This window comes from Lates calcarifer, linkage group LG1 (assembly GCF_001640805.2).
Source record: "Lates calcarifer isolate ASB-BC8 linkage group LG1, TLL_Latcal_v3, whole genome shotgun sequence".
NCBI classification, from domain to species: domain Eukaryota; kingdom Metazoa; phylum Chordata; class Actinopteri; family Centropomidae; genus Lates; species Lates calcarifer.
Window position 1 is genome coordinate 7,883,411 of NC_066833.1, and position 25,393 is coordinate 7,908,803.

At 42.5% G+C, this 25,393-nt stretch overlaps 1 protein-coding gene across 2 annotated transcripts in view; it reads left to right on the top strand.

Annotated features, from left to right (window-relative positions):
- The window catches only part of gli2a (GLI family zinc finger 2a), a 71,734-nt gene that overhangs the window by 27,139 nt on the left and 19,202 nt on the right, over positions 1-25,393 (top strand). For both annotated transcript variants that reach the window (XM_051069880.1, XM_018683084.2), the window contains exons 3-5: positions 11,716-11,821; positions 19,255-19,460; positions 23,309-23,518. In XM_051069880.1, the coding sequence (XP_050925837.1) occupies positions 11,716-11,821; positions 19,255-19,460; positions 23,309-23,518 (522 nt within the window). The remainder of the gene's footprint in view (positions 1-11,715; positions 11,822-19,254; positions 19,461-23,308; positions 23,519-25,393) is intronic.

Below are 25,393 nucleotides of genomic sequence, written 5' to 3' on the forward strand. Positions count from 1 at the left end.
TATCATAGCGGACTCTCTCCTGCATTAGTCTTATTTTAACCCACCAATACTTCAAGGTTTGATGAAATCTGTTATCATTACTGTTATAGTCTAACACTGACTTAACTTTGTTACCCAGATGCTTCATACTGTAGGTTGATGAAAGCTCTGCAGCACATATGTGCCCACATCTTTCTGTCATATCCAGGCCCAAGTTGATGACATCACTATGATATCGTCAGGGTTAAATAAGACATGAGCAGGTCTTACCTTGACAAAGGAGCTGATTCTCATGTGTAACATCGGTGGAGTGGCCCTTTAAGAAAAAAAAAAAAAGTTAATTTGATTGATTTTATACTGAAAATATCTGTCACCCACTAATCTTCTGTGAATGACAACTTTGCCTTGTACAAATGAGTCCCTCATCTCATCAAAGACTGTAAGGGTATATCGGTGTATTTTAGAGCAAATACACACAATGCAGTGCAGATGCAAAGGGAAAGTATATTATGAGCCAACTCCAGTGGAATCAAGTAGAAGTAATTTCCTTTTTCCGTGTTCCTTACGAACAGAGGATTCTGCAAAGGAAGATATTTTTTATGTCATCATTGACATCTTCAGAGGAGAATTTCACCTTTTAAATTGTTCTTTAATTGTTAATCACTATATTAAAGTCTCAATCAAGGCAGGTAGATCTAGCATCCTGCAATTGCTAATGGCCTTACTTTGACAGAGCCTATTGAACACTGTGAATAGCAGCAGTTAATTGTGGACAGTCTACACTCTTCTTTTAATCATCTCCTTTGTCTAGACTTGTCTTGTCTATCCACATAGCATCAATGGCCTAACTCACGTTATATAATCAAGCTAACTTGGCTTTATCATGTCATAGAACTCGAAGTTTTATAGTTGAATAGTGACATAGGAGCAGAATGTAACACTATTCAGTTAAAGACACGTCAAAGCATTACCCATTTATACCAAATGGTTATACAGATGGCAGGAAATGCTCTACTCTTTGAGAGAGAAAACAACCTCAGCAGCGAGGAGGAATTCTGCTGGGAGAGTTAGTACCATCTTAACAAATGTATATATGCTCATATTAACATGTATGGACAATTTAGATTCACCAGTTAACCAGTCTTTGGACTGTGGGAGGAAGCTGGATAACCTGGAGAGAACCCAGGCAGGAACAGGGAGAACATGCAAACTTCACACAGAAAAACCCAGGATGAACCTAGAGCTTGCTGTGAGGTGACAGTGCAGTGCATAGAGGTGTGATGTTTTTTTGTTCCCAAAGGGGTTTATGTACGTAACCTTAGACCCGTATAAGGTGTTTGTCCTGTAAACCAATATGACCCCTTGTCACCATGGCAGTGTGTTTTAAGGGAGGAGAGACATAGGGCCAGTACGGCCTCTCTCCACACTCAGATAATGTTTACTATGCTGTTGAAACTGCGAGGGTTGCATGAACAAATCTCAGAGCAGCAGTCACCATAGACTCCCAGACTCTACTCCAAACATGGAAAGCACAGCCCTCAGTGTCCAAACCCATCAGTGATTAAACTCATTAGTTACAGCTTGGCTTTGGAAGCAGTTCTCTGCTTTAAACATCAGATAAACCTGATAATGTGAAACATGGGGTGCATTTTATTCATATTTAGTTATTAAATACAAAATATCATATTTGTTTTTATTTCTCTTTAAAAAAAAAAAAAGAGGTGTCATGATGTCTGCCTACTGTTTCCAAAGTTATTAGTTATTGCTGGTGTAAAGGTTGCTAATTTAAATCTGCATGCCTTCTAGAAATATTTGTAGGAAAGTGGCTTCTCTCTCAGCAACTACTGCTGAAGTGGTTTTGAGCAAGGCACTCACTAAAGGCCAACTGGTCCAGTAAGGTTGCTCAGTGTGCATCAGAAGAGGCCTGTGGTCAAACTGGCCAGATTCCCAGATCCATTTGAAAAACATGGTTTCCACATGTCAAACTGGACAAGGGACAAAACTGATATCACAAAAATCATATGTTATAGTGATGGAGAAGCATGATAAAAACCTAATCAGATTCAACCAGTCTGTGTTATCTGTTTAGTTTTTCTTTGTGTTGTCACAATTTGTTGTTATTACCTTATTTCATCATAATATACTTGAAACTGATAATTATTATCCTGTTAGTAAAATTCTACTGAATAAAAGTTTAGAAATTGCAGAGCATCATCCATATGATTGAACCCTTCCTGACCATATCCATGAGAGTGTTTGTCAGGTAAAAGAGATTCCCCCACAGGCTTACCCTGAGGTGACTCAGCTCTCTCAGTGTCACACAAGGGAAGCAGTGTGTCAGCTAATTTTATCCCACAATGCATGCCGTTTGTCAGTTCAGCTCCAGTGACAAATGATGCCTTATCTTGAGGGCTGCTGTTTGTTGTTGCTGAGTAATGTCCTGACCACTCGCTCTCATCTCTGGAGCCTTCAGAAGCTTCAGCCATGTGTGTGTGTACACATCAAAGCAAACACAATCAAAGATATGGTAGGATTTTAAGTACAGCTCTACAGAAACAAACAAGTGTCTTTGGTTTGTACACAAACTCAGGTGCCATTTAGGCCCTGGGCTAACTGTATTCTGTGTTTGCCAGTTCCTCTTCAACATAAGCTTTCCACCAATCTGCTTTAAGGCCTTTTCATTTGTCTACATACAATCTAACGAAGACAAGCATGTAGACTAACATAGAGCAAGTTCATTTTCTCTTTCAGTGTCACAAATCTTCCTGCTTCTTGCATACAAAAGTGGCATGCATTACTCATTGGGGCCTGTTTATCTGACTTATATACCTGCATTAAGGCCAAAAAACATAACTGTGAAATGTTAATGTTTGAACCTGGAAAAAAGAGTTAACAAAACCTTAGAGACAATGTGCAAAAAGAAGTGTTAGGTTTAGGGAACAGCATTGTTTTTCTGTATCAGGATCTAAATGAGATCGTAGTATTGAACTAAGCTTCTCTGCTTCAGGGTCTTGGGGGAATCTTGGCACCCCAAGGCCGAGTAGCATTAAAAGCACATGTTCTGCTACCTGGCAGATCCAAGAGGTTGTAGCCATAATAAGTCATGCCACTGCTGACTCTGTGCCCTTCTCTTCTTCCTATTTCCTTTCCTCTTGGCCTATCTCTACATCAACTAGCACTCTTCACTTCTTCTCACATTCTAGCCTGAAGCCAGAGAGTCTTTATTTACTGTTTTCCAATCTAAATCACAGGAGACAGGAAGAGTACTGGATGTTGTTTAGATTTATCAGTAACCAGGAGCACTGCCTGTGCATGTACATGTCACTGTCACTCACTCCAACAAAGTTATTTAGTCTCCACCCTCAGTCATTCCAACTTTTTCTAACACAGGTTCCTCAGTTCAAAACAAAGTCAAAGAGCTACATCAGTCCTGAATGGAAAATATCTCCAAACAGGTCTTTATCAGAGTGGCTGTGCAGGGTTTGAAACTACACAAAGCTGTGTCTCAAAATATCATAAAGTGAAGATGGTCCAGTTCTCATTTGAAACCAATGTGACCACTCGAATGATGATCAAGATCCTCTAAGCTTAATACTTATTTAATAGTTATTTCAAACTTTTAAAGGGACAGAGAGTCAGAAAGTTCAAATCTATCATAACGTATTAGCTGTGTTCCATCATTCAGTTTTTATTTAACTGCCTGTTGGAGTAAAAACAGTTTCACTGAAGAGCAGTGATTTGGAGACAAGTATGACAAGTATATGGTACAAATATGTCTTTGTCTACATGACTTTATTGTGCAATTAACAACCAAGCTGGAACGTGATGAATGACTGGGGAAAGAAGGCTGGTATACTGTATACACTATGGTTTGATTAGGAAATCAGGTAAGCAAGTGGGGAGTCAGGTGACTGATGGTGGGATTTGTTGGGTCTCTCTCTGTAATTACCTGTTTTAAAGAGTATGGTCTAGACCTGCTCTATATGAAAAGTGCCTTGAGATGACTTTTGTTGTGATATGGTGCTATATAAATAAAATTGAATTGAATTGAATTGAATTAGAAAGGTGGGAAAACAGGGTTTACTGTAGGGCTCGTGGAAGGTGACTGAAACAGGTGGGGAAGTCGAGGGCATCTAGTGGACAGGTGCAGGATTGCAGGTCTGTAAAGGTCCATATAAATGCAGGTGTCCGAGGAAGTGAGAACATGGGCAGACTGGACAAAATTCACAGGATCGGGGGAATCATAACAGAGAGTCACTTTAAGAGAGAAAGAGCAGGGAAGCACTATCGTACTGGGGGGGGGGGGATTACCCGAGAGCTAATCCAATTGGTCAAAGGCCCTCTGACCTGCCTCACAGCTGTTTCTTGTTAATGCTTTAAAACAAATTCCCAGAGTGAGATGGTTTCCATGCTGAATCCTGCCCCAGAGAAAGAGGCCAGACAAGAAGGGGGTTTATAAGACCCTGCTGCTGTGTGTGTGTATATAAACAGCATTGTCTTAACGTTTTATCTTATCGGGATAGATGACCTGAGAGAGCAGCTGACTGCATTTAAGATGCTCTGCCCTGTGTTGTGAGCACCAACATCAGCAGAGTTGGTCTTGATTTCTTCCAAATCTATTTCTGCTTTAAAATGATCAACCTGTTACAGAGCTTCAGTAGCACATGAAGTTTTCAGTCATTCAGTAAGAGTGGACCTTCAATTCAGCTGTTGCTGAGAATAAACAAGAGTAAGTAAGCCTTATCTTAGATGTATAAATGTAAATGTACAAAAAAGCCAGTTTGGGAAAAGCTGAATAAAATTCACTCACTTGTAGATTCACATCTTAAAGCAACAATATGGTGGACCAAATGTTTTTGAAAGTTTATTCTCACCTGTCACTGGACTAACATACTAAGCATTAGTCAGCTCCATAATGCAAACACACATAAGAAAGAGAAAGTAGAAGGATGTTAGCTGTGACCTACAGTAAAGTCTGAAATGGCCCAAATGGTTGTAGAGCTCTTATAAACTTTGCTGCTATTAATGTCAGCCAGAAACTAATGGACATCATTAGTTTGTTTAATAAAAATCTCCATGCTGAACACTGTTACCAACATTAAATGTCCCTCTAGAAAATGTACCTTCATCTGTGTCTTCACTGTTCAAAAGGGAAAATGTGTATCATTCTGTGAGACCAGAGAGACATCTAACGGATTCAGAGCGGTCGTTTGATGGAGATCAGGCAAGGTCCATCCAGGAGATACTCCCCAGCCTCCTGCTAGGGCCTGGGGAGCAGTCTCCCCAGGGGGTGCCTCACCTCAGATTGACCCCCCCAGCTGAGACAGCTTTAGATTGATGTGCACTGCCTCCCCCCCACCCACACACACACACTGTGTGCTGTTTTGGGTACTTCCTCTGCCTTTCCCTTCTTTCCTTTAAAGAAAAAAGCCCCTGTTTATGAGTCAGGGAGGGTGAATGCTGAGCTTGCGCTGAGGATGCGGTCATAGTGCGCTGAGGACACTCTTTGTGTGAACTGGCAGCTTCTCCATCAGCTGTGTCTAAGAGGTTAAAGGTCTCACAGAAGACACAGGGCAGCACTGAGTTCCCGTCGTTTGAACAGACTTGATTTTATTGGTGCGTTGGCAAGCAAATGCTGTTTGGGGCACGTATAAACTAAAATGAATATGTGTTGTTTTAAGGAATAGCATCCTCCTAAACTGGACACCAGTTTATCTTACCATTGCTGCAACAGTAACAAATCCAGTGCATTAATTACTTGATCAAGCTTACACCTGTGTTCGAAAGCAGCCAGACAATAAATCAGAAGTCTGCATGGGAAGCTGATTATCCTGACACCTCATCAATCTTCACAGAGAGCTCCACTGCCTGCCAGAGGGAGAGGCTTGCTAAACCAAGCTACCTGTTCGCTAACATCACACAGACCCATACACCTCTGCTAAACACCCAACACTCAGGCGGGGTGATGCATGGCAGTCATTAGGCAATGATCCCTCTGTGCTGCTGCTGGACGCCAGTGATTATTTCACCGCTGCTGCCAGTGTAAGAACCCTGTAACTCTGATTTTTGTGTTTTTAGTTGGGTATGAGTCTCAGTAGGCTGGGATCATAACACTTTGTTGGAGGGCTTTTTGAAAAAGTAAAAAACTACAATTCAAAAAATGCAATAGTGAAAGTAACATCATTAACATTTTTTGGAGCTGAAGCACCTGACAAAAGCAATAGTCCCTTTGAGCCTTCCTGTCTCCCTTGGTGCTGAATGGACTTTAGCATCACTGGCTAATGGCAACCCAGGTGAGATAAGGTCTTGGTAACACTCAGTCTTTAGAACAATTAGGAGAAGCAATGCAGCACCTTGCAGCCCAAGTGATGGATCATACTGGTGGTGGGTTCGCAAGGGCTGACACTGAGACTAAGGAGTGATTGGCTGAGGCAGGCATACAGATTTGACAGAGACTAATCACAGAGGAGAGAAACCAGCTGGGTCTGAGCAGGTTCTGTAAACACACCAGGACAGGAACGGAGGCAGCAGAGACCTGGGCGAGATGATACAAGACACCTGGGGGGAGTAGACTAGGGGGGATTGAGGGTCATGATGACGAGACATAAACACAGGCCTGTGGCCCTGATAGCAACTCAACCTCACTATCGCTCATTAAAAACACATTTCTAAATGCAGACCTCACTGCAAAAAGGCCTGGGTATCATTGGAACATTTGTCAAGCTGCACAACCAAGTGTATTATGAAAGATGTCACTTTACAACAAAGACTCTGCAGCATTTTAGCTTCTTTCTTATTGTTTTGGCTTAATGGACCAAATCTTCACTGTTTTGGTTGGGCAAGCTGAAGACCCAGTTATTTGTCTCAGGAGTTGGTGGAGAGCTAAAAGGAGAGTGAATATAGGACATCATTTTGTTAGGTCATCAGAAACACAGCTCCACATGAATGCTAGTGTTTGCTTTTCTTTGCTTACATGTTAAGGTAATGAAATGTCAAATGTGTGTTTGCTCTCTGTGTGTTTTTGATTTTTTAAAAACCTGAATGGAAATGAATGGCGAATGGAAACATACTTGATTTAAAAAAAAACTAATTTCTGAAATGTTAAATATGATCTAAACCCAAGAAGCTAAAAAGGGCTCTGCCGAGATAAAACAGCCACAAGCCACAAAAGTTTTTGCTGAAATCAGGAAGTGTCTGATAAAAAACATAAATCAAGGAGACTGCAAAGCTTTGGTACCTAACAGTTTTTCTGTGCTATGGACACTTTTCAGTGCCGATGTCCAATTCCCAGCCTTGTGCCCCAACTACAACTACTGACTCATGGCCATTTTGACGTTATATTTGAAATATAAGCTTCTGATTTCTTAACCCACAATAAATAAGTTACAGGCCTCAAGTACAATGTAGTTCTTCCAGTACTGACTCAAAACTTCAGGAAAACAACTGTTAGTCTTCCCAGGGAGCAAGCGTTTCATGTGTACATCATAACATATTCAGACTTCGCACGAGTTTACAGAGACTAATGAATTTCCGCTTAAACAATCTCATGTCATTACGGAGACCATTGGCCTAATCCACGTACCTTCTACCCAAAATCCCCCTATCAATAAAAAAGGTATCATTTTACCGTCCCTGAGGGCTGTTAAAAGTAAAGAGCCACTCTGTTAAGACTTCCTTTCATAGATGGCAGTGGTTTTCGTGCTCTCCTGTAAGCCTCTAATCCCTCTGTCGCCATCACTCGCCCATGTACTGCCCTAGAGGAAGCAACGTCTTGCAAACAAAACCTGCAGATTTCATGTTGTGTGTGTACTGCAGGATTCTGAGATTAGGGTGAAACATACACTTTTTATTAACTTTGGGCAGGACAGTTGCTGTAGAGTGACTTTGTGAGCATCTTGAGAGTGAATTCAGTTTTGTGTGTTTAAAGGCATTTCTGTTCAATCTCAGAGTAACACGTTTGTGTCTGTCTCTCTTGATGGTTGCTTACCGAGAGTGAACTGCAGAACAAATCAGTGTCTGTGTGTGAGTGTGTGTGCATGCACATGAGCATTTGTGTATAGCCGTTGGCACGGCGCTGTGTAGTTAGGACCAAGGCCAACTTTTTCTGCTGGAATTTCCTGTCTGAATCGAGCACCCCCACCTCTCCTACTCCTCTACTATTCACTTCTCTCTTTCTTTCTTTTTGTGCTCCTCTCTCTCTCTCTCTCTCTCTCTCTCTCTCTCTCTCTCTCTCTCCTTTTCTCTCAAAGCACGAAAAAGGTTTTTTTTTGCTGAAAATTATTCCTGGCCTGGCCTGGCCTCTGAGGGCATTATTATTATTGTTGAGTACTTCCTCAAAGACATGAGCCCACTTCACTCTCCACTTCAGCATGGTCCTGATCTGGAGCTTCATTTGGACATAATGAGAGAGTGCTTTTCCTTCTTCTTTCTCTGAGTCATGAGACTCGAAGGGGCCTTTGTTAACATCGAACACCTGGCATTGTCTTTAGTGAGAGATCAAACCGGGGCTTTAAGATGCAAGCTAAAAAGGAGAAGAGGTTGTGGGGCTCTCCCTGCTGCTTGGCAGGATGTTTGGCACGTCTGGAGCCTCATTATGGGGGCTAGGGGGCAAAGATATGTTCAGTCTTAAAACAAACACGTTATGAGAGATCAGAGCAGATATGGGGCCTGAAAGCAACCACCAGTCAAAGGTTCCTGTGGGCTGGATTGATTTGTGATATTAGATTACACGAACACAAAAGCCCCTCAGTGCACTGTGCTCTTAACTGAATTTTGAGACCTTGCCATCGTTTACAAAATTAGATCCTTGCAGTAAAACATAGTTTTGTGTGATCCAGTTGACATCATTACTTATAAGAATATAACAAATTCTTTGTCCAAACTTAACTATACTCTATACATTGTGGGTAAGATCCACTATAAGCAGGACATTTGCCTTTGGATATGAACCATTTCCTGTATCTGTGGTAGCTATGTGGGTGTAGGTTTGGAATTATCAGTGCACTACAAATATGCTAAAGACTCTACTGATTAGGGTGTGTTGTTTCATGTTCCAATAAGACAATCAGATTTTAGGAAGTCCAATTTTAAGTAATAAGTGATTTTGAAGGTTCATGAATAAGACAGGATTTTACAACTCTTGGAAAGTTGTCACGTTCACATTGTCCTGTAGTATAAAGCTGAGCCAATTCAATTTTTTAGATTATTATAATTAAACAGAGAGACCCAACAGATCCCACAATGAGCAAGCACTAGGCGACAGTAGCAAGGAAAAAATTCCTAAGTCAAGATGTGCTATTGTCAGCTCAAGTCCTCTGCACTGTTTTCCCTACATGAGGCCCAGGGTGGAGTAACCCTGCATGCCAACACACCCAAAGGAGACACATGGACGGTAAATCAAGAAACTGAGCCGTGTGGGTCGCCCGAGCCGCGTACCTGTCGTTATTTGTCCCTGCAGCCCAGGAAACAATGCAGCTGTCTGGGTGATGGAGGGGCCTGTTCAGCCCTTATCACCCCCACATCCCACAGCCTCAACCTGGGAATCTGCCTCTCGGGGACTTTGGCTTGGTGCTATTTGTTTTAGTGTGTTTGTCATATCTCTTGCTGAACCTTTAATTCCTTAATGGAATTTCAATCAAAAATCACTGTATTACTGATGCATGACTTTTATTTAAATGAACTGCCATGTTCCTCCATCAATAGTTTTCACTGATTATCAGTTCATCTGCCACTCCAAGTGTTTGATATTATTAAGCACTACTTGTATAAACTAAAATTTTATCAAAAGACACAAAAATCTAAGTACAACGTAAAGCCCTTAGCCCTTAGCTGGCCTGACTTCCAGTACAACCTGTCATTGTCACAGTACAGCCTCCTTGTCCCATGCTCTCCACGAGAGATGTGCCAGGGAGCACAAGCAGAGGGCACCTCTCAGACAAAGACCAAACCTCTGGCTCCACTTGTGAAACAAAGCTCAAACTCCTTTTCCCAGCTCTCACTCCCTCTCACTCATTTACTGGGTGCCTCTCTTGGCTTTGTAACACACAAGTTGACTTGGACTTGGCTGCCTGTCTCACACACAAAAGCGATGGAGGGTCACTGGCTGAGATCCAGTAACATAGATCTTGATGGAAACACAAAGCCGTCGGCCTCCTGAGTTCAAAGACAAGAGGAGATATGGAGGATGGGGCACCAGACAGATTTTTACTACTCACTATGGCTTAATAGACAGTTTTCTTTATTCTGTGCAGTGTTTCCCCTACCATTGTTTTGATAACAATTAAAAGAATTAAAAGATCATTTACGTTTGCATTTCTCTCCCCGCTTCCTGTTTCATGAGTGTCTCCACATATGTATGCACACACAGGAGTGGAAGAGCCGCAAAGGAGACGGGTTGACAACTCGCCGTTAAGAGTAAGAAATGCTCTGACAAGTGTTGTAAGTCTTTGTAAATCATAGATGGACAGATGCCAACCCTAAATGTCCGAAAGTCAGACGAAATTATCAGCCTTTTAGTTTTGCATCATAAAAACAGGAATTAATGAATTTTATAAAATCCTCATCATAATCAACTCTGTGTCATCTCACCAAATGTCATGGCAGTGCATCAGTGATGCCCATCCAGAGTTTTCAAAGGGAAAACAATCAATGGCTCCTAATGCTGCTTCTTAAACAAATTCCACACCAGTCAAGTGGTTCACAGTTCAGAGCTGCCTTCAGGGGAAGTCTCCTCTCCCAGTCATGTGTAATCCCATCAGAATTAACTAAGAACAAGATGGTACAACGTTACGATGATCACCTCCATCACAATAACAAAAGCCTCAATCAGGGTTAAGTAGCAGTAATGTCTGTCTTTGTAACCGGCATCACCCAAAAACAACATCCAGCATTCTGTTATAGCCTATAGGCACAGAGCCTGTTACACCTTGTTTTCACAGTGCTGGCTGGAGCGAGTTAGGGCCCCTAAGGCCCATCTCAAACAAGAAGGTGTTTTAATAATGCAAACTTTGAAAAGAAAAGAAATAGGATATTATAATTGCTGTGATTGCAACGACAAACACTTCAATGCAAATGCTACACATTGGAACATATAACACAGTAAAACAGCACGCAGATGAAAATAAATAAAAAAAACACACACACAAACACACACACTGCGCTGAATTCGTTGTCTGAATGTCATTCTGCTGTTTTTGGTTTATTTCCTGCATCAAACGTGAAGCTTTATCATATGAAACTGGAGAGAATTAGTCTGCCTTTTGTCTGCGATTAGAGCTACCCTCCTCCTTCAATCACTATAATGTCTCCTACTCAGTCATTGTAATGACAGTAATTAATGGAGATCGGCTGTGTTGCTCTAATGAGGCTTCCCTCAAGCCACAAGACCATTTATGGCAGGAAATGGTGGATTCATGCATTCTTTGTCTGACACATAAAAACATGTTCATTGTTGTGTAAAACCTGCTTTGGTCTTATTGGATAGAGCTAGTATTTAATGAACACACTTTTCTTGGGGCAAAAGCTACAGACAGTGGAGAAGGTTTCAATTACTGGTGGATTACAGGAACTGTAAAATGGTACAGTTGCATCTCATGCTGTGTTGTGGGCGCTTGTGAGGAACTACATTTCAACCTCGATATTTGTCTATAGAGTTCTTATGTTATTTCCATCCTCTCTTAGTGTGTCGTCCTTATCATTCACTGTTAACAGTTTGTGACCTTTTCTCTCCTCTCTCAGGTGCCCACCACCTCTTCCCTCCATTTCACGCTCCCATCCCAATCGACATGAGACACCATGAGGGAAGGTACCATTATGAGCCACACCCACTTCATGCTATGCATGGGTAAGTATCATTAGATATATGTAGAGATTAATTATTCATGGTGACACTCACAGTGTATCTTAACATTACTGTGGCATTATTCTAATCCACAGAACTTTAAGTTCTAGTGGAGATAACTGTTTATTAAGATACTAAATACACAAGGACATGTGTATAAACATAAGTATAAGACAACATTTCCAATAATATGATGCAACACTGCATCATGTAACTTTTCAATTTAGTTTTTATAGTTTCGCTCTTAATAATGGTACAGAAATAACATCTATTATCTATTTACTATTATCATTTTCTAATGTCATTTCTCTAAAAGTTCACCACTGCTCCTTCCTGTTTGCTGGAAAAACAGCTCCTATGTCCAAGTTCTACTGAGAGCACCTAGTTCAAATACATCAAACCCAGACAACACAAGCCACATTAGCAGCAGCACAACAGACTGTCAGCATTTCCTCTCCTGTCTTCTCCCCTAACATTTCATGGTTTGGGACTTGGAGAGGTCTCTGGTGCTGGCATCACCCAAAAACTAGGTGCTCTGCCAAGACACACTGTCTCTAGTAGAACAACCCTGCTGAGAGAAAGCAGAGTGAAGAAGAATACAGATGCTTCACTTAAATAAAGGTGGCATCAATTCTAACTGTAAAACCCTCATGAGAAAATGTTATTACTGGCTATTAATGTAGAAATATGCTGAAATGTATATCACACATTTATGTGTTTTACCTCTAAAAATATTTAACTTTAAAAGCAATAACATACATATTGGTTAGAATAAATAGCTTGGCAGTGCTTGGTCTTGAAAGTTCTATCCTAACTTGACCTAAAAAGAAACACAAATTTATTTTCTGACTTTATTAATGTGAAATTACCATAGAACCCTGGCCTTCTTAACACTGCTAGGCCTTCCTGTGCTTATCTAAAATATTCAAGTCCAGGAAGGGAACCCGGAGTAAGATCAATAGAGGTTTTGTGAGAACTGTGCTGCTACATTTAAATTCAGCAAGATCAGGTGATACACAGGCAGAGCTATTCATCACCTGCAAAGCGAGGAAAAAGGGGGGTGAGGGGTTGAGGGCTGTGCACCCAGTTTGTTTTGATTAATGTGATGTGACTCTGACAGAGTGCTCCCACTAATTCATCAAGACCTTGATCTAGCTGTCTTTTCCACAGCCCGTGCCAAATTTCACCTAATTACCATGTGTCGTCACATGAAATGGAGCAGGGTGCCGGCACTTCGTCCGTGGCTGGATGCTGCATGTATGTTAACGCAATACAAACAGTTAACACAATACAAATCCTTACATACAAACAGTGATGATGGAGCACCTGTCATCACTGTTTGTATGTAATATAATGAGGGCTGGTGGTCATTCTGTCACAGCAGTCATAATGCAGATCTTGCAGTACTCACTGCTTCATTTCCTGCTGTTCTCACTGGCTTTCAATGTAAGGAAACAGACGGATGTGTTCTGTGACTCTGTAGGCCAATTTATATTGTTGTAGTGTTGAGTCTAAGAAATTGTGTGGCTCTCCACAACATGCAGTAAAGGTCTATACTGCCCTAAAGGTCTCAGTTTGCTTCAAAGGAGAGGGGTTGTGTGTCATCAGCCTCTTCATGTATAACACCAGGTGTGTTTATTCATTCATTCATTCATTATCTATACCACTTATCCGTTAAGGGTTGTGGGGGTGGGGGTGGGGGTTTGCAGCCTGTCCCAGCTGACATTGGACGGGAGGCAGGGTACACCCTGGACAGATCGCCAGTCCTTCACGGGAGGAGAGTTTATGTTTGTTCTTTTTTGTTTTTTGGACAGTGGAAGGGGAATGGGTTTCAGACACTGTTAGACAATCCACTGAGTACATAGTCTACAGTATCCTGAGACTCTTTATCTTCCCCTATTCACAAGCTGTGACACAAAGGTTGTCAGACAATAATATTTCAGCGTTGCTCATGGTTTCAGTCAGAAGATAGAGCATTTTTGCTTATGCATCTTTCAGCACATTTCTAAATGCTTGATCCAAGATTTAAAAGGAGCAGCCTTCCGGCTGTGGTCTCCCTGCTTTTCACGAACTGAGCATACCAGAGACAAGAAACATGCCATATCCAAACTGTCTCTGGAACACATTAGGAAGAGCATCTTGTGGAATGACAGCAGAACTTAGATGAAGGGACACTACTTATGCACGGTTTGCTGCATATTGTGGAGTCGGGCATCTTCTGTACGAACCCACAAGCCAGGAAAGCCAGCCACCGTGCCAACATGTTTGACCGGGTAATTAGCATCCAAAATCCAGCCTTCCGTTCCCAGAACCTCAACGACAACGCAACGGATGAGAAAAACAGATCCCCCGCTCATTCCACAGCCCGTATTTATGCTTTTTGGGAAGCAGTCGGGGGGCAAATTGCAGCACTGAAAAGTTGAAATATGCCCAAGGTTTTTGTGTGGCAGAGCTGTGGCCTGCACCGCCCCTGTACACAAACAGATGTGGTCCCACTCACCAGGCAGTCAGCCTGTTCAAGGCTCGCAGCCCCACAGCACGGAATGTGTTGATTAAATAGAGTTTACAGATCAGCCATTTCGGTTGGCGGTGTTTTTTCCTTACATTGTTTTGGTTTGGTTAACATGGAAAGGGACAGGGTAGGGGGACGGATGGAGGGTCAGAGTTTTTTTTTGTTTTTGTTTTGTTTTTTGTTTCTTTGTTTTTTTTTTGGGGGGGGGTCCAATATGACAGTTGGTCGTCAGACATGTTATCTTACGTTGTTGCGTGTTGGCTCCAGTCCCAGCTCATTGTCACAGTTAATGTTTGAATTTGGATGCTCTGCTGAAGTACAGCCAGGAATGTGCTGCTGAAAAGACAAGGGACCTATCAATCAAAAGACTGTGAAGTTGCAAGTCAATAGCCTGAAATTTACACGGTTTATCGCACGGTCTCAACATAATTTCCTTGCACTGGAAAAAGACCAAATGGTATGTGACAGCAGTGGAGCTGAATAATGGATAATTACCCTGTGTATAATCCCATCTCATTTAAGTATATTATCCCGTCGTCTGACATAGTTCTACTGGGCCCCTCCCTGGTACACAGCTCTTGCTTCTCAGGGAGTACAGTATCCAGTTGTGTCCAAATCCTCAGCATCCTGATCAGGGCCCCAAAAACAACTAAGGCAGGATCTTAGCATGTCCCCTGTGGCGTAGCACGGTGATTTATCTTGATCGCCTTGGCTGCCCAGAAGTACAGAAGGGAGTGTGTCACATCATAATTCATCCCACCCTGAGCCAGTAGGGAAAATGCCAGAGAGGCAAATACTAACTTCTTGGTCAGCTCGGAGGGCAGGGAGGCAGCAGATAGAAATGGAATTTAGGAGTGTGGCTGTATCACCTCACCTTGAAAACAGGTTACTTGGGCAGCATTTTGTGGTAGTGAAAACTGATCATTTTCAAAGTCATTATTTGCAGAATATCCCATCTAAACTTTGTTATTTCAGTGTATACTCAATAAATGACCATGCCTATAGATACAAGCAATTTAAATTTATTATCTCTTTAAAAAAATTCTCTTACATTGAAGGGGTACACTTGACAGTATTTATGGCTGTTGTGAGTGGCCACACTCACACTCAGGCAGAGAGTTAAAAGACTGCTGTCATGAGATGTAGTAATTGTTCAAATGGATGCACACTTTCAAAGAAAACTCTCTCTTTTCACTTCTTACTTTTGCACACTGAGCCAATCACAGCAAAAGGTTTCTGTGCTTGGTGATTGTTTGTAGTTGAAAGTAACAAAAACTTTTCGGACGCAGCCGACATTCCAAAGACATGGCTAAAGGTTGTTTCAGACACTCTGTGACAATCAAACAAAACTAAATTGAAGCACGCAGATGCCATTTTTCTCCATAAGCCATCTTATGATGATTAAAAATGATTATATTTGCTAATTTGTGTTTGAAAGCTAAAATGACAAAGTCACCAAAGCAAAACCGAAAGCTATTATGAGATAACAGAAATGTTTGGACACAAGATCAGCTTCCCAAAAAGCCTGTTTTAACCGTTTACTTCTGTTCAATGTTGGATTGATACTGCACTGGCTAAAATGTAAAAAGACTACTTTAACTCAGTGCTAATGCTGTAGTCTGCCCCTGCCAGGAGTCTGATGTACATATGCTCTGGTATGTACTTACTCATATGCTCAACAAGCTGTACCATGTCCAAATCACTTTTTCTCACAGCAGAGTTTTAACAATGGAACAACAGAGAGCATGTAATCACACAGTACAGAACACAAAGACAAACAGCAATTACCTTGTTGAAAGCATGTCAGCCACTGACTCATACAGGCTTCTTATCCCTCTATCTGTCCCTATTTCTCATCAAGTATTATCCTCACCAGGACAAACTCCTGCAACTTTTATTTATGAAATATTGAATGTACACGCAAGTGCTGTTTCCCAATTCTTAGTGCAGCCACTCATAGTGTTGAGGTATGATGGAGGTTTTTGAAATGGCAGTTGCTGATTAAGAGATAGGGTTCTTCTAGGGCTCTGAGGCCCTCCAAGAGATTCCCATTCAACTTCTGTGACCGGAACGTCTGGAAGACACACAGACTTCAAGTAACATCTTGTCAGAAAAAGGGTGGATCGACAAGGCGTCAATAACGCTAACTGCCAGACAAGACTATTATTTGCCGTCTCCTGACAGGCAACAGCAGTAAATTTCGGCTTATTATGAAGGCCTCATATAGACTCATGGTTGTTTGAGTGATAAACTGCAGCTTGAGTGGTGTGTGTCAACATGCTGGTTTGCTATCGGCCAAGAAACAAATAACTATTGTTGATGGATATAGGTTTAAAATACAATATTGCAAAATGGTTTTGGTAGGTGGAGCGCAGAGCAATGGCATGCTGTTTATAATGAAAATTAAACAGATTTCTTGTCAAAGCAAGTTCATGCTTGATGTTCTGATTGTATTTTTCTTGAAGTACACTGAGTACATTTACTGTGGTTCATGCTATCTTTATCACAACACATCATGAGACAATGAACAGTTAATTCAGAGGTTCAATAGGCACCAATGAGGTTCAGCAACAGAGATTGTAGGTAAACTGGAAAGTCTTTTGGTGGGATTTGATGACGAAGAAAATTAATGTTAACCTTATCCTTTAAAAATGCAGCATTTTTATGACAATACAAAATATTAGAACCATACACTATTTAATGAAACTTATATGAAATCTGGTACCCATTGATCCATGATCAAACATGAAAACAGAACCTGCATTTCATCAGGCAGGTGTTTTCGGTCCATTCACATATTAGATAAACAGATTATACTGAACTATAGTTTTATGATTTAGCTGAATGCCGGGAATCCCAGTATGTGATTACTTTGTCAAGCTTTGAGTAACCCTGTCTGATAAAAAAAGAGAGCTAGCACTAGTGCCAGTTTGCCCAGGTAGTCCTTCAGTGAAGCACCTGAGCACTAATCTGAGGAGGCACTGCCAAGCTCTCTGTATGCTGCTTAGAGGCGGACCAAGGGAAGCATGTTTTTGTGTATGGAGCGTCTGTTTCTTCTCACTTCTCCCCTCCTACCCAGAACAGAGGGCTCTTTATGGTTGTTTGTAGGGGAAGAGTGGGCTTGACGGCAGAAAATTGGCCCTCAGACAAGGCCGACAGTCTGCAGGCACTTACTGGAAATGGAGCGAGGGTCTGGGCTCTGGGTTGGTTGGCTCAGCCTGAGCTGGGCAGGGTTGGGCCGGGTGCAGGTTGGCGTCTGCACAGAGGCAGTGAAAGAAAGACTAAGCAAGGAAACTCTGAAGGGAGGATGGTGTGCTGAGGTCCTGCCAAGCATGCTCACTAGGTCTCAGGCCCACCTTTCATAGCCAAAGCCAGTAACTACAACCTGGACCAGTCACACTCATTTCATCAAATGATTCGACACACACTCAAACAGTGTCATCATTTTAAGACTTAAGCCTCTTTTGAATGATGACAATCTATACTGCTGAACGTAATTTATCTATATTCAGTCTGCACTCAGTCCACAGACAGGCACAAAGTCTGGATGTAAACTAAATGTTTCATGTTGATTCCATTCCTTACACTCTGCTCTCTCACACACTGTGTACCCAACATGTAGTTGATGCTGCCAAGAATCAAAACCACACATATAAACACTCATTTGTTCACAGCGGCCATGGAGCTACTAAAGTGGCAGTTTTAACAGCATTTGCTCTCAGGGACTCATAAAGACAGCTATTCTGTTATTTTTATTACATTATATGACAGATGACTTATGGAGAGTGTCACTGTGGTCACATGTCCTACAAAAGAATTGTTCCTGATTTTGAAACAGATTGAAGCAACGCAAAGAGAGAGACAAAAGAAAATTAACAGATGATGTTACGGAGTTCACTGACTTGAAGCACTGAGAGTGTAATCTTTGACAGGGCCAGCATGAGGTCACTGAATTTTCTCAATTCAGAATGTAATGTGAGGCCAAATATGGGACCAAAATGATAAGTCAGGTACATTTGGATCCCTTCAGGAGATTATTAGTTACTGTTAAAATAGCAATATAACCACAGTTTGTCATTCAACCTTCTTTCTATTAGTCATCATTTCTCCTGTTTAAGTGCCTCTGTGATGACTGTATTTCTACCAGGTGTTCTTACCACACACTAAGTGAACAAGAAGCTGCTTATCAGAGCGAACATGCACCAGGTCGACATAAATAGTAGTGCCCCTTCAAAGGGTTGTGCCACTGCCAGCAGCCAGCAGACATTCTTATCTAGAGTTCAGCCCTTCAGGCCAATCGAGAATTACAACACCCACGTGTCTGTGTTTCTGCAAGCAGAACCAGCAATTACCTCCCAGAGATGACAAATTTATTGTATAGCCTGGAGTGACCAGCAGGCTGTCGGAGATCTTCAGGCGAGACTTTTGACCATAGGCACCTACTTAAATTTTAGAGCATCACACTGTACTCTCTTATCATATGTCATGTAATTTCTGATGTGAGAGACTCTATAGTTTTGCCCACCCAAACAGAGAGTACGCTTTCTTGTTGCCTTGCAGGTGAAAAGCCCTTGGTCTAAACTTGTCTGTAGCTGTAGGGGTTAATAGAACAAGGTGAACAAAAGGGGATTATTATGTATTAGCTGTGGGACTGTGGAGCGGAAAGGGTGTTAGTGAATCTAGGATCTGCACTTTTTCTGGAATAACAGAAGGTAAGGCTTGTCTATGAACATGCCAATGAGGATCACCGACAATGATAACTGTGCACGTAATACAACTAATCAAATTAGGACAGGCTTTTCTCAACCCCCATCCCCTCAACCCACCTCCCACTATGTTTTTCTCTTTCTGTTTATCTAAGATTATCATCCTTCATTCCTTCCTCCCCCACCAAATGTGTCTCATTTTTATTCTCTCTTCACAGACCTCCAGGACTTACAGGCAGTCCAGTCATCTCAGATATTTCCCTGATCCGTCTATCACCCCACGCGGCAGCCGGGACAGGCGAGTCACCTTTCAGCCCGCCACATTCATACGTCAGCCCCCACATGGAGCACTACCTGCGCTCAGTACATAGTAGCCCCACACTCTCCATGATCTCAGCTGCCCGAGGACTGAGCCCTGCTGAAGGTAAGACTTACCCCACACACTGGCAGCACAAAGACATTGATCTTTGTTCTGCTGTAGCTAGCTATCAAAGCTATTCAAGCTAGCTAAAAACGACTCACAATGCAGGCAGTGTGAGTCGCTCTAACTTTCTCCGCTCCAGTGTCAGGTGAGTTCTACCTGCCTGCTGAGAGCTGCATGCCCACTGCGAGAATCTGTACATCTAAAGCGGAAACTACCAGTGATAAGACATTTTGTAGCTGCGGCCCACTGCAGGAATATTACTGCTACTGCCGAAATATTATGAACTTGCAGAATACCTGGTTTTAGCCGAGAGGGAGAGAGAGAAAGAATTGAAAAAGGTACAATTACCTAGCTAATCTTTTTTGGTCACGAGCACAGTGCCATCAGTGGGGTTTTCCTCTGGATTAATTTTGCCGTTTTTACTTGTCCTAACACAACGTCTGGCCTCACACTGTCATTAGCCGCTGTCACTCACATGCTCTTGCTGACTTTATTTGAGTTTCTGCTGCTCTGAACCATGTGGTGTAATGACACATTGTCATTGGCTGAGGGAGATAGGAAAATTCATTTTGATGCTGCAGGTGTCCCTGATGAAAATGCAGCAGAATTACTGTCATTTAAAAATAAGATCGCATAGTGCTCTTAATCAAGATCGCAATTTTAATGCGATTAATCGTGCAGCCCTATTCAGATTGTTCAATTATTTGAAACTTGTTAAGTTTTAATATAACACACCTTAAAGCGTTTGTCACTTAAGTAGTTTCATGGCTTTCCATGTTTTACCTCTAATTCCCATAGCAGTTATACAGCTGTAGCACAGGATGTGTCCATGTCCTGACATTTTTCTATCTCTCCAATCCTTGTTAGAGCCACACGCTGTACAGTATGTTCAGTCTCTGATGAGAACAATGGCTTTTGGCTGAAGTGTTGCAAATTTTGATTAATAATCCTGGTCTGCAAACACATTTGTCTGGTAGAATGTACCAGTATATACACAAACCTAGGCTGGAACATTTACAGGACTTACGTATGGCAAACCCTGGAACAAAATGGACAAAATAGAAATATACTTCTCACATGCTGTCATGCTGTCAGCTAACAAACACCAGCATTTTCAAGATGGAAACACTCAAGCCTACACAAAATGAAGAATGAACTGTGGAAAATGTATTTTGCAGCTGCTTTGAACAGTTAACATTAAGGAGGTGAGATTAGAGCTGAGCAGGTTTAGAATTTGTTTATGCTGTTCTCTGCTTGGCTGGAGCTTGTACACTGTACATTCCCCCTCATAAAATACTGAGGCACACCTTTCATTAAACATGTTATGGTGCTTTTGCATGTGTGTTCATGTTGGTGATTTGTGGGTATATCAGACACATGCTTTGTGGTACAGGCAACTTTCCAGTATGTTTGTGTGTTTAGCGGAGGAAACCATGGAAATTAGCACAGACACAAACGTGGAGTCCCTTAGACTTAGACTTAGACTAGAGTTTATTGATCCCTTGGGATGACTCCCTCAGGGAAATTAAGTATTGAGTTCACACGATGGCAGATCTGTCCTTGCTACTCCTGTTCAAACAACAGGTTGGGGAAGTGAGAAGCCACTGGCCTGCACCAAGAACCAATAAATCACCAAGCACACACTGCTGGCAAGTAATACCTCCCAGCCTTTCAAGAGAAGCAATGCGGAAGAGATGCTGTCACTGATAAAGTGGCAGGGAAGTATGGCACCAAATGGAGGGCACTCTGCAGCTCTGCAGAACATAAATAAAGTCTGTGGATGCACAGAGCTCAGTGGAGCATGTGTAAACCTCTGATAGGGATACCTGGGTGCCAGGCGTGTGTTCAAGGTTGTTTGTGAAACTGTAACTGCTTTGGTAGACTATATAAATTAACAGGATCTCTGCTGTAACAATTAGAATTGCAATGTCTGGTAGTTTACACACAATTTTCACAATCAAGAGAAGACTTCATGAACATAACCTCAGAGGATTCATCACAAGATGCAAAGACTCAAATGCAAGACTCAAAAACAAAAACTGGAAGAGCTCTGGAACAAAGTTCTATGGACTGATGAGACAAAAATCAACCACCACGTCAACTGTCAAACATGGTGGTGCTTCTGTTATGGCTTGGACAAGTATGTCTGCCAGTGGAAGTGGCACACTGGTATTTATTGATGATTTTACTACCAATGGACGCAACAGGATGAATGTGCTCAGATTCAGCCAAACGCATCAAAACCCACTGGACAACATTTCATCATTCAACAGGACAATGATCCTAAACATTCAGAGTGAATGTCATGAAGCATAGAGCCTGAAGAACAAAACAGGTGTAACTGCCCCAGTGTTTGGGGTCTGGACTGAGGGTGAATCCTACTGCCTCTAGTTATACCCTGACTACACTACCATGAGGTTGACGTTTGTGGTTTTGACTGAAATGTCTTGACAAATATTGGATGGCTTAGCAGAAAATTTGGCTCAGACGTTCATATTTCCTACAGACTGAAATGTGTTGTCCTATACCTGCAAAACTAAAAACCAAAAACATTGACACCACCCCTCATCGTGAATTTAATTTACCTTTCAGTTTATTTCTCCTATAAACTGTTCAACTGTTCTATATAGACACTGAATGAATTTATAAAAGTACAAGTAGTGTTTTGAGAACGTCCTTGCACTTACCAGTGTAACTTTCTGTCAGGTTTTACTGGGACCAGTGGGAGTGTAGCTGCTTCCTCTCATTCCTTTGTGTTCATGACTGTGGTGGTGGTAACGTGATCTGGCAGCCATGGAGAAACCAGAGGAACATGCCCGGCTCTCTGCTGCTGCAGCACAAACACACTGCCTGTGCACCATTACCACAGCCATGGCCTAATAGGTTCTGATGGATCCAGATTCTTGACTTATTCTGTATGTGTGCATAAATGTATCAGCCTGTGTGCACAGAGGGTGGGGGAGGCTGCGGTTCTGCTTCCCCAATATCCCACTTGGCCCCCACCCAGTGATAATCGCCCCCACTTCCTCCCTGTTTCCACCACCATGCATATTAAACCACCGTCGGTCCACACCCTTGTCCTTCCACACACCCATACCCGCTGGTGGAGGGAGGGGGTGAGAGCAGGAAATGGAGGAAAGGGGGGACACAGGCATAGTAAGAAGAAGGAAAGAGGAAAACCAATCCATCTCTCACTCTTATAGTTTCTGACGCTTTTAAATGTGGCTTTACTAGGCGCAGGTGTTAACACATTTTACGTCAATATTACCTTTTCACAAGCAGCATTTAAGGCTTTCTCAGCATTCGGAGTGTGTGTGTGCACCTGCACTCTGTGTATGACTTCAGCCTGTCAAACTAAATGTATACACAACACCAGAGAACTGCAGGAATGTGGTATTTCTTCCTTCTGCAACCGCTTCATCCACCCCACTCCCCCTCTGCTTCCTTTACTCCCTAGATATTTTCCCATAACCCAGCAAGCCTCAAAGACATCAGACATCTTTTATCAGGAGCCTCCTGCCCTGGGGCATGCAAGCACAAATCTTATTATCTGTAACAGCAGGGCACTCATTTCTCCTGTTAAGTCCTCCTCTCATAACCTTTCTGTTCTCATCTTTGCTTCTGTCATTCGGTCAGAGGGTACGTCAATGATGTCTGTGAACACTACAGGAGAATAAAATCTGTGTTTAGCATCACTTCAGGGGATTATTATGATGATTTTGTTAGACCTCATATGCTGATTGGTTACTTCATATTATAGGACAAGAAGACACAGAAGCTTAGTAGCTCCGTTTCAATTTCAGGTAGAAAAAGTTAACCTCTCCCTCATCTCCTCTTTTCTGCTTCAGTGACCCATGAACACTTGAAGGACCGTGCCCTGTTCAGTCTCCCCCCTCCTCCACCAGGAGCCAACCCCACAGAGTACTACCACCTAATGGCCAGTGCCAGTCAGCGAAGCCCCTACAGTGACCTGCTGATGCAGAGCGGTGCGGCGGCAGCTGCGGCAGCAGCGGCGGCCGCTGCAGCGCACCTGCCTGATTACATCAGCCCCATGGACGGTGAGGAGAATAATTCTTGATGTTCTCTACACAGCTGAACATGTTTTACTGTATATGAGTTTTAACATTTTACTCCAGTTAAATAGATTTCTAGAAAAAAATCAGTGAGATTGTTTCACTAGAGAAGACTTATCACTGTGAAAACACACTACCCGATCACAGCAGAGTGGTGTTTCCTTTTCTGAGTAAACAATCTTTGGAGAATAAGTTGTGGCTTGTAGAGTTTTGGCTAAACTACACATAAGCCTAGTTTTATTTTGGCCTTTTAGTAAGTTACTAGCATGTTAAATAATTAAAGGTAATATGATTTGCCACCGCTGATCTTACCTGTAGATAGCAACAGTCATTGCTTTTTGAAAGAGACTCTCAACTCTCAACTCTCTTTGTTCTCAGCTTCAGGTGAGTTAATGTCATCCTCTTATTCTTGAGGCTTTTTCGTGCCACATCAAAGCTAGTGGAGCTTTTGGACTTAAATGTAACATGGAGAGGCTGCAGCTTGTTGAGGATAGAGGTTGTAAAAACACATTACCCTCTGGTAGGGTTTCAGGTGTTGTTATGAATAACATCCTACAAAATAAACCCAGAGTAACTGTAAAAGGGCAGCAGTATGAGTGTAAACCTGAGACCTTCATCACTGCTATGTTTCTGTGTGAGGGATTAACCTAATAGGTTACATGCACTGTCCACTGGCAGGGATGAGGCGGGTCAACACCACACACAAAAACTTTAACAGCCGGGCCAATAGGCAGGCAAACGCTCTGAAAAACTTGTATATGTGTTTACACACAGACTAACAGAGACCAGCCTGTTCTTTCATGCCAGTTAGAACCTCGGCCCTCTATCAAAATGATGGTCAGGCACCAGAATAGACATTTGATTTCAAGAGCAAAACGCATCCAAGAAACTTTCAGCCCTTATGAATGGGGAACAGAGAGGGCACAGAGTGGAAAACGGTCCATGAAAGTCAGTCTTTTCGATGCCTGATAATCAAATACTCCCCTTGGCAATGACTCCACCGCTGCTCCTGGAGCCTTCATTTTTTCTTTCATTGCGTCCAACCACCCACCCAGAAAAAAACTACCCCCCCTCACTGCTGCAGTGTCACGCTCTCCAGAGTCACTGCATGACACTAATGCAGGCATCCTCACGCTCAGGTAGGAGAGAGAGAAAAAAACAGAATCAGATACGGGATCGCTTTGCAATTAATCTTTTTAATTACCTCAATCACTAAGTCAAATACAGCCGTGGTGAGACCGGAGGGCGAGGGGGGGAGTAAGGGGCCTTGCAGAAACTGTGGACCACCTCTTTCCCCTCCCTCCTCCCTCTTTTTCTTCTCTACCTCCAACCACCTCAGTGACTGCCGCTGTGCTGCCCTGCCCGCACTTGTTTGGGGAAGTTGTTTGCTCAAATAGCCACAAACTCCCCCACCTCCTTCACCCCCACCGCCTGCTCTAACGCAGTGTCCGCACTCGCTGCCTCCATCCCAGCAGCTTTTATTTAGTGTTCTACCATGCTGGGAGTGATGTGGTCAGGTTTGGGCCACTCTGCCAGTCTGGAGGCTCTTCCACAGCAGCCTCCAGAAACAGGGCCCATATTGACTGAGGCAGCCAACTAATGGTCATCGCGGGCAGCCTTGGCCAGAATCAAAGACCTTATTTACTGCCAGAGGGTGGGAGGAGTAGTGGCAGAGGTGGCAAATATGTGCTTCATCCCTTAATGTTAGTTTTGGATGGCAGCGCAGATAAAACCCATAATAAAAATCAATTTATGCACCAGTATTCAGCAGACCCACCACAAGAACTGGAAGCCCTCAGTGAACCCATAGTTTGGCTTCTCACCCACCTCTCTCTCATTCACTCTTTTCCTCTCTGGATA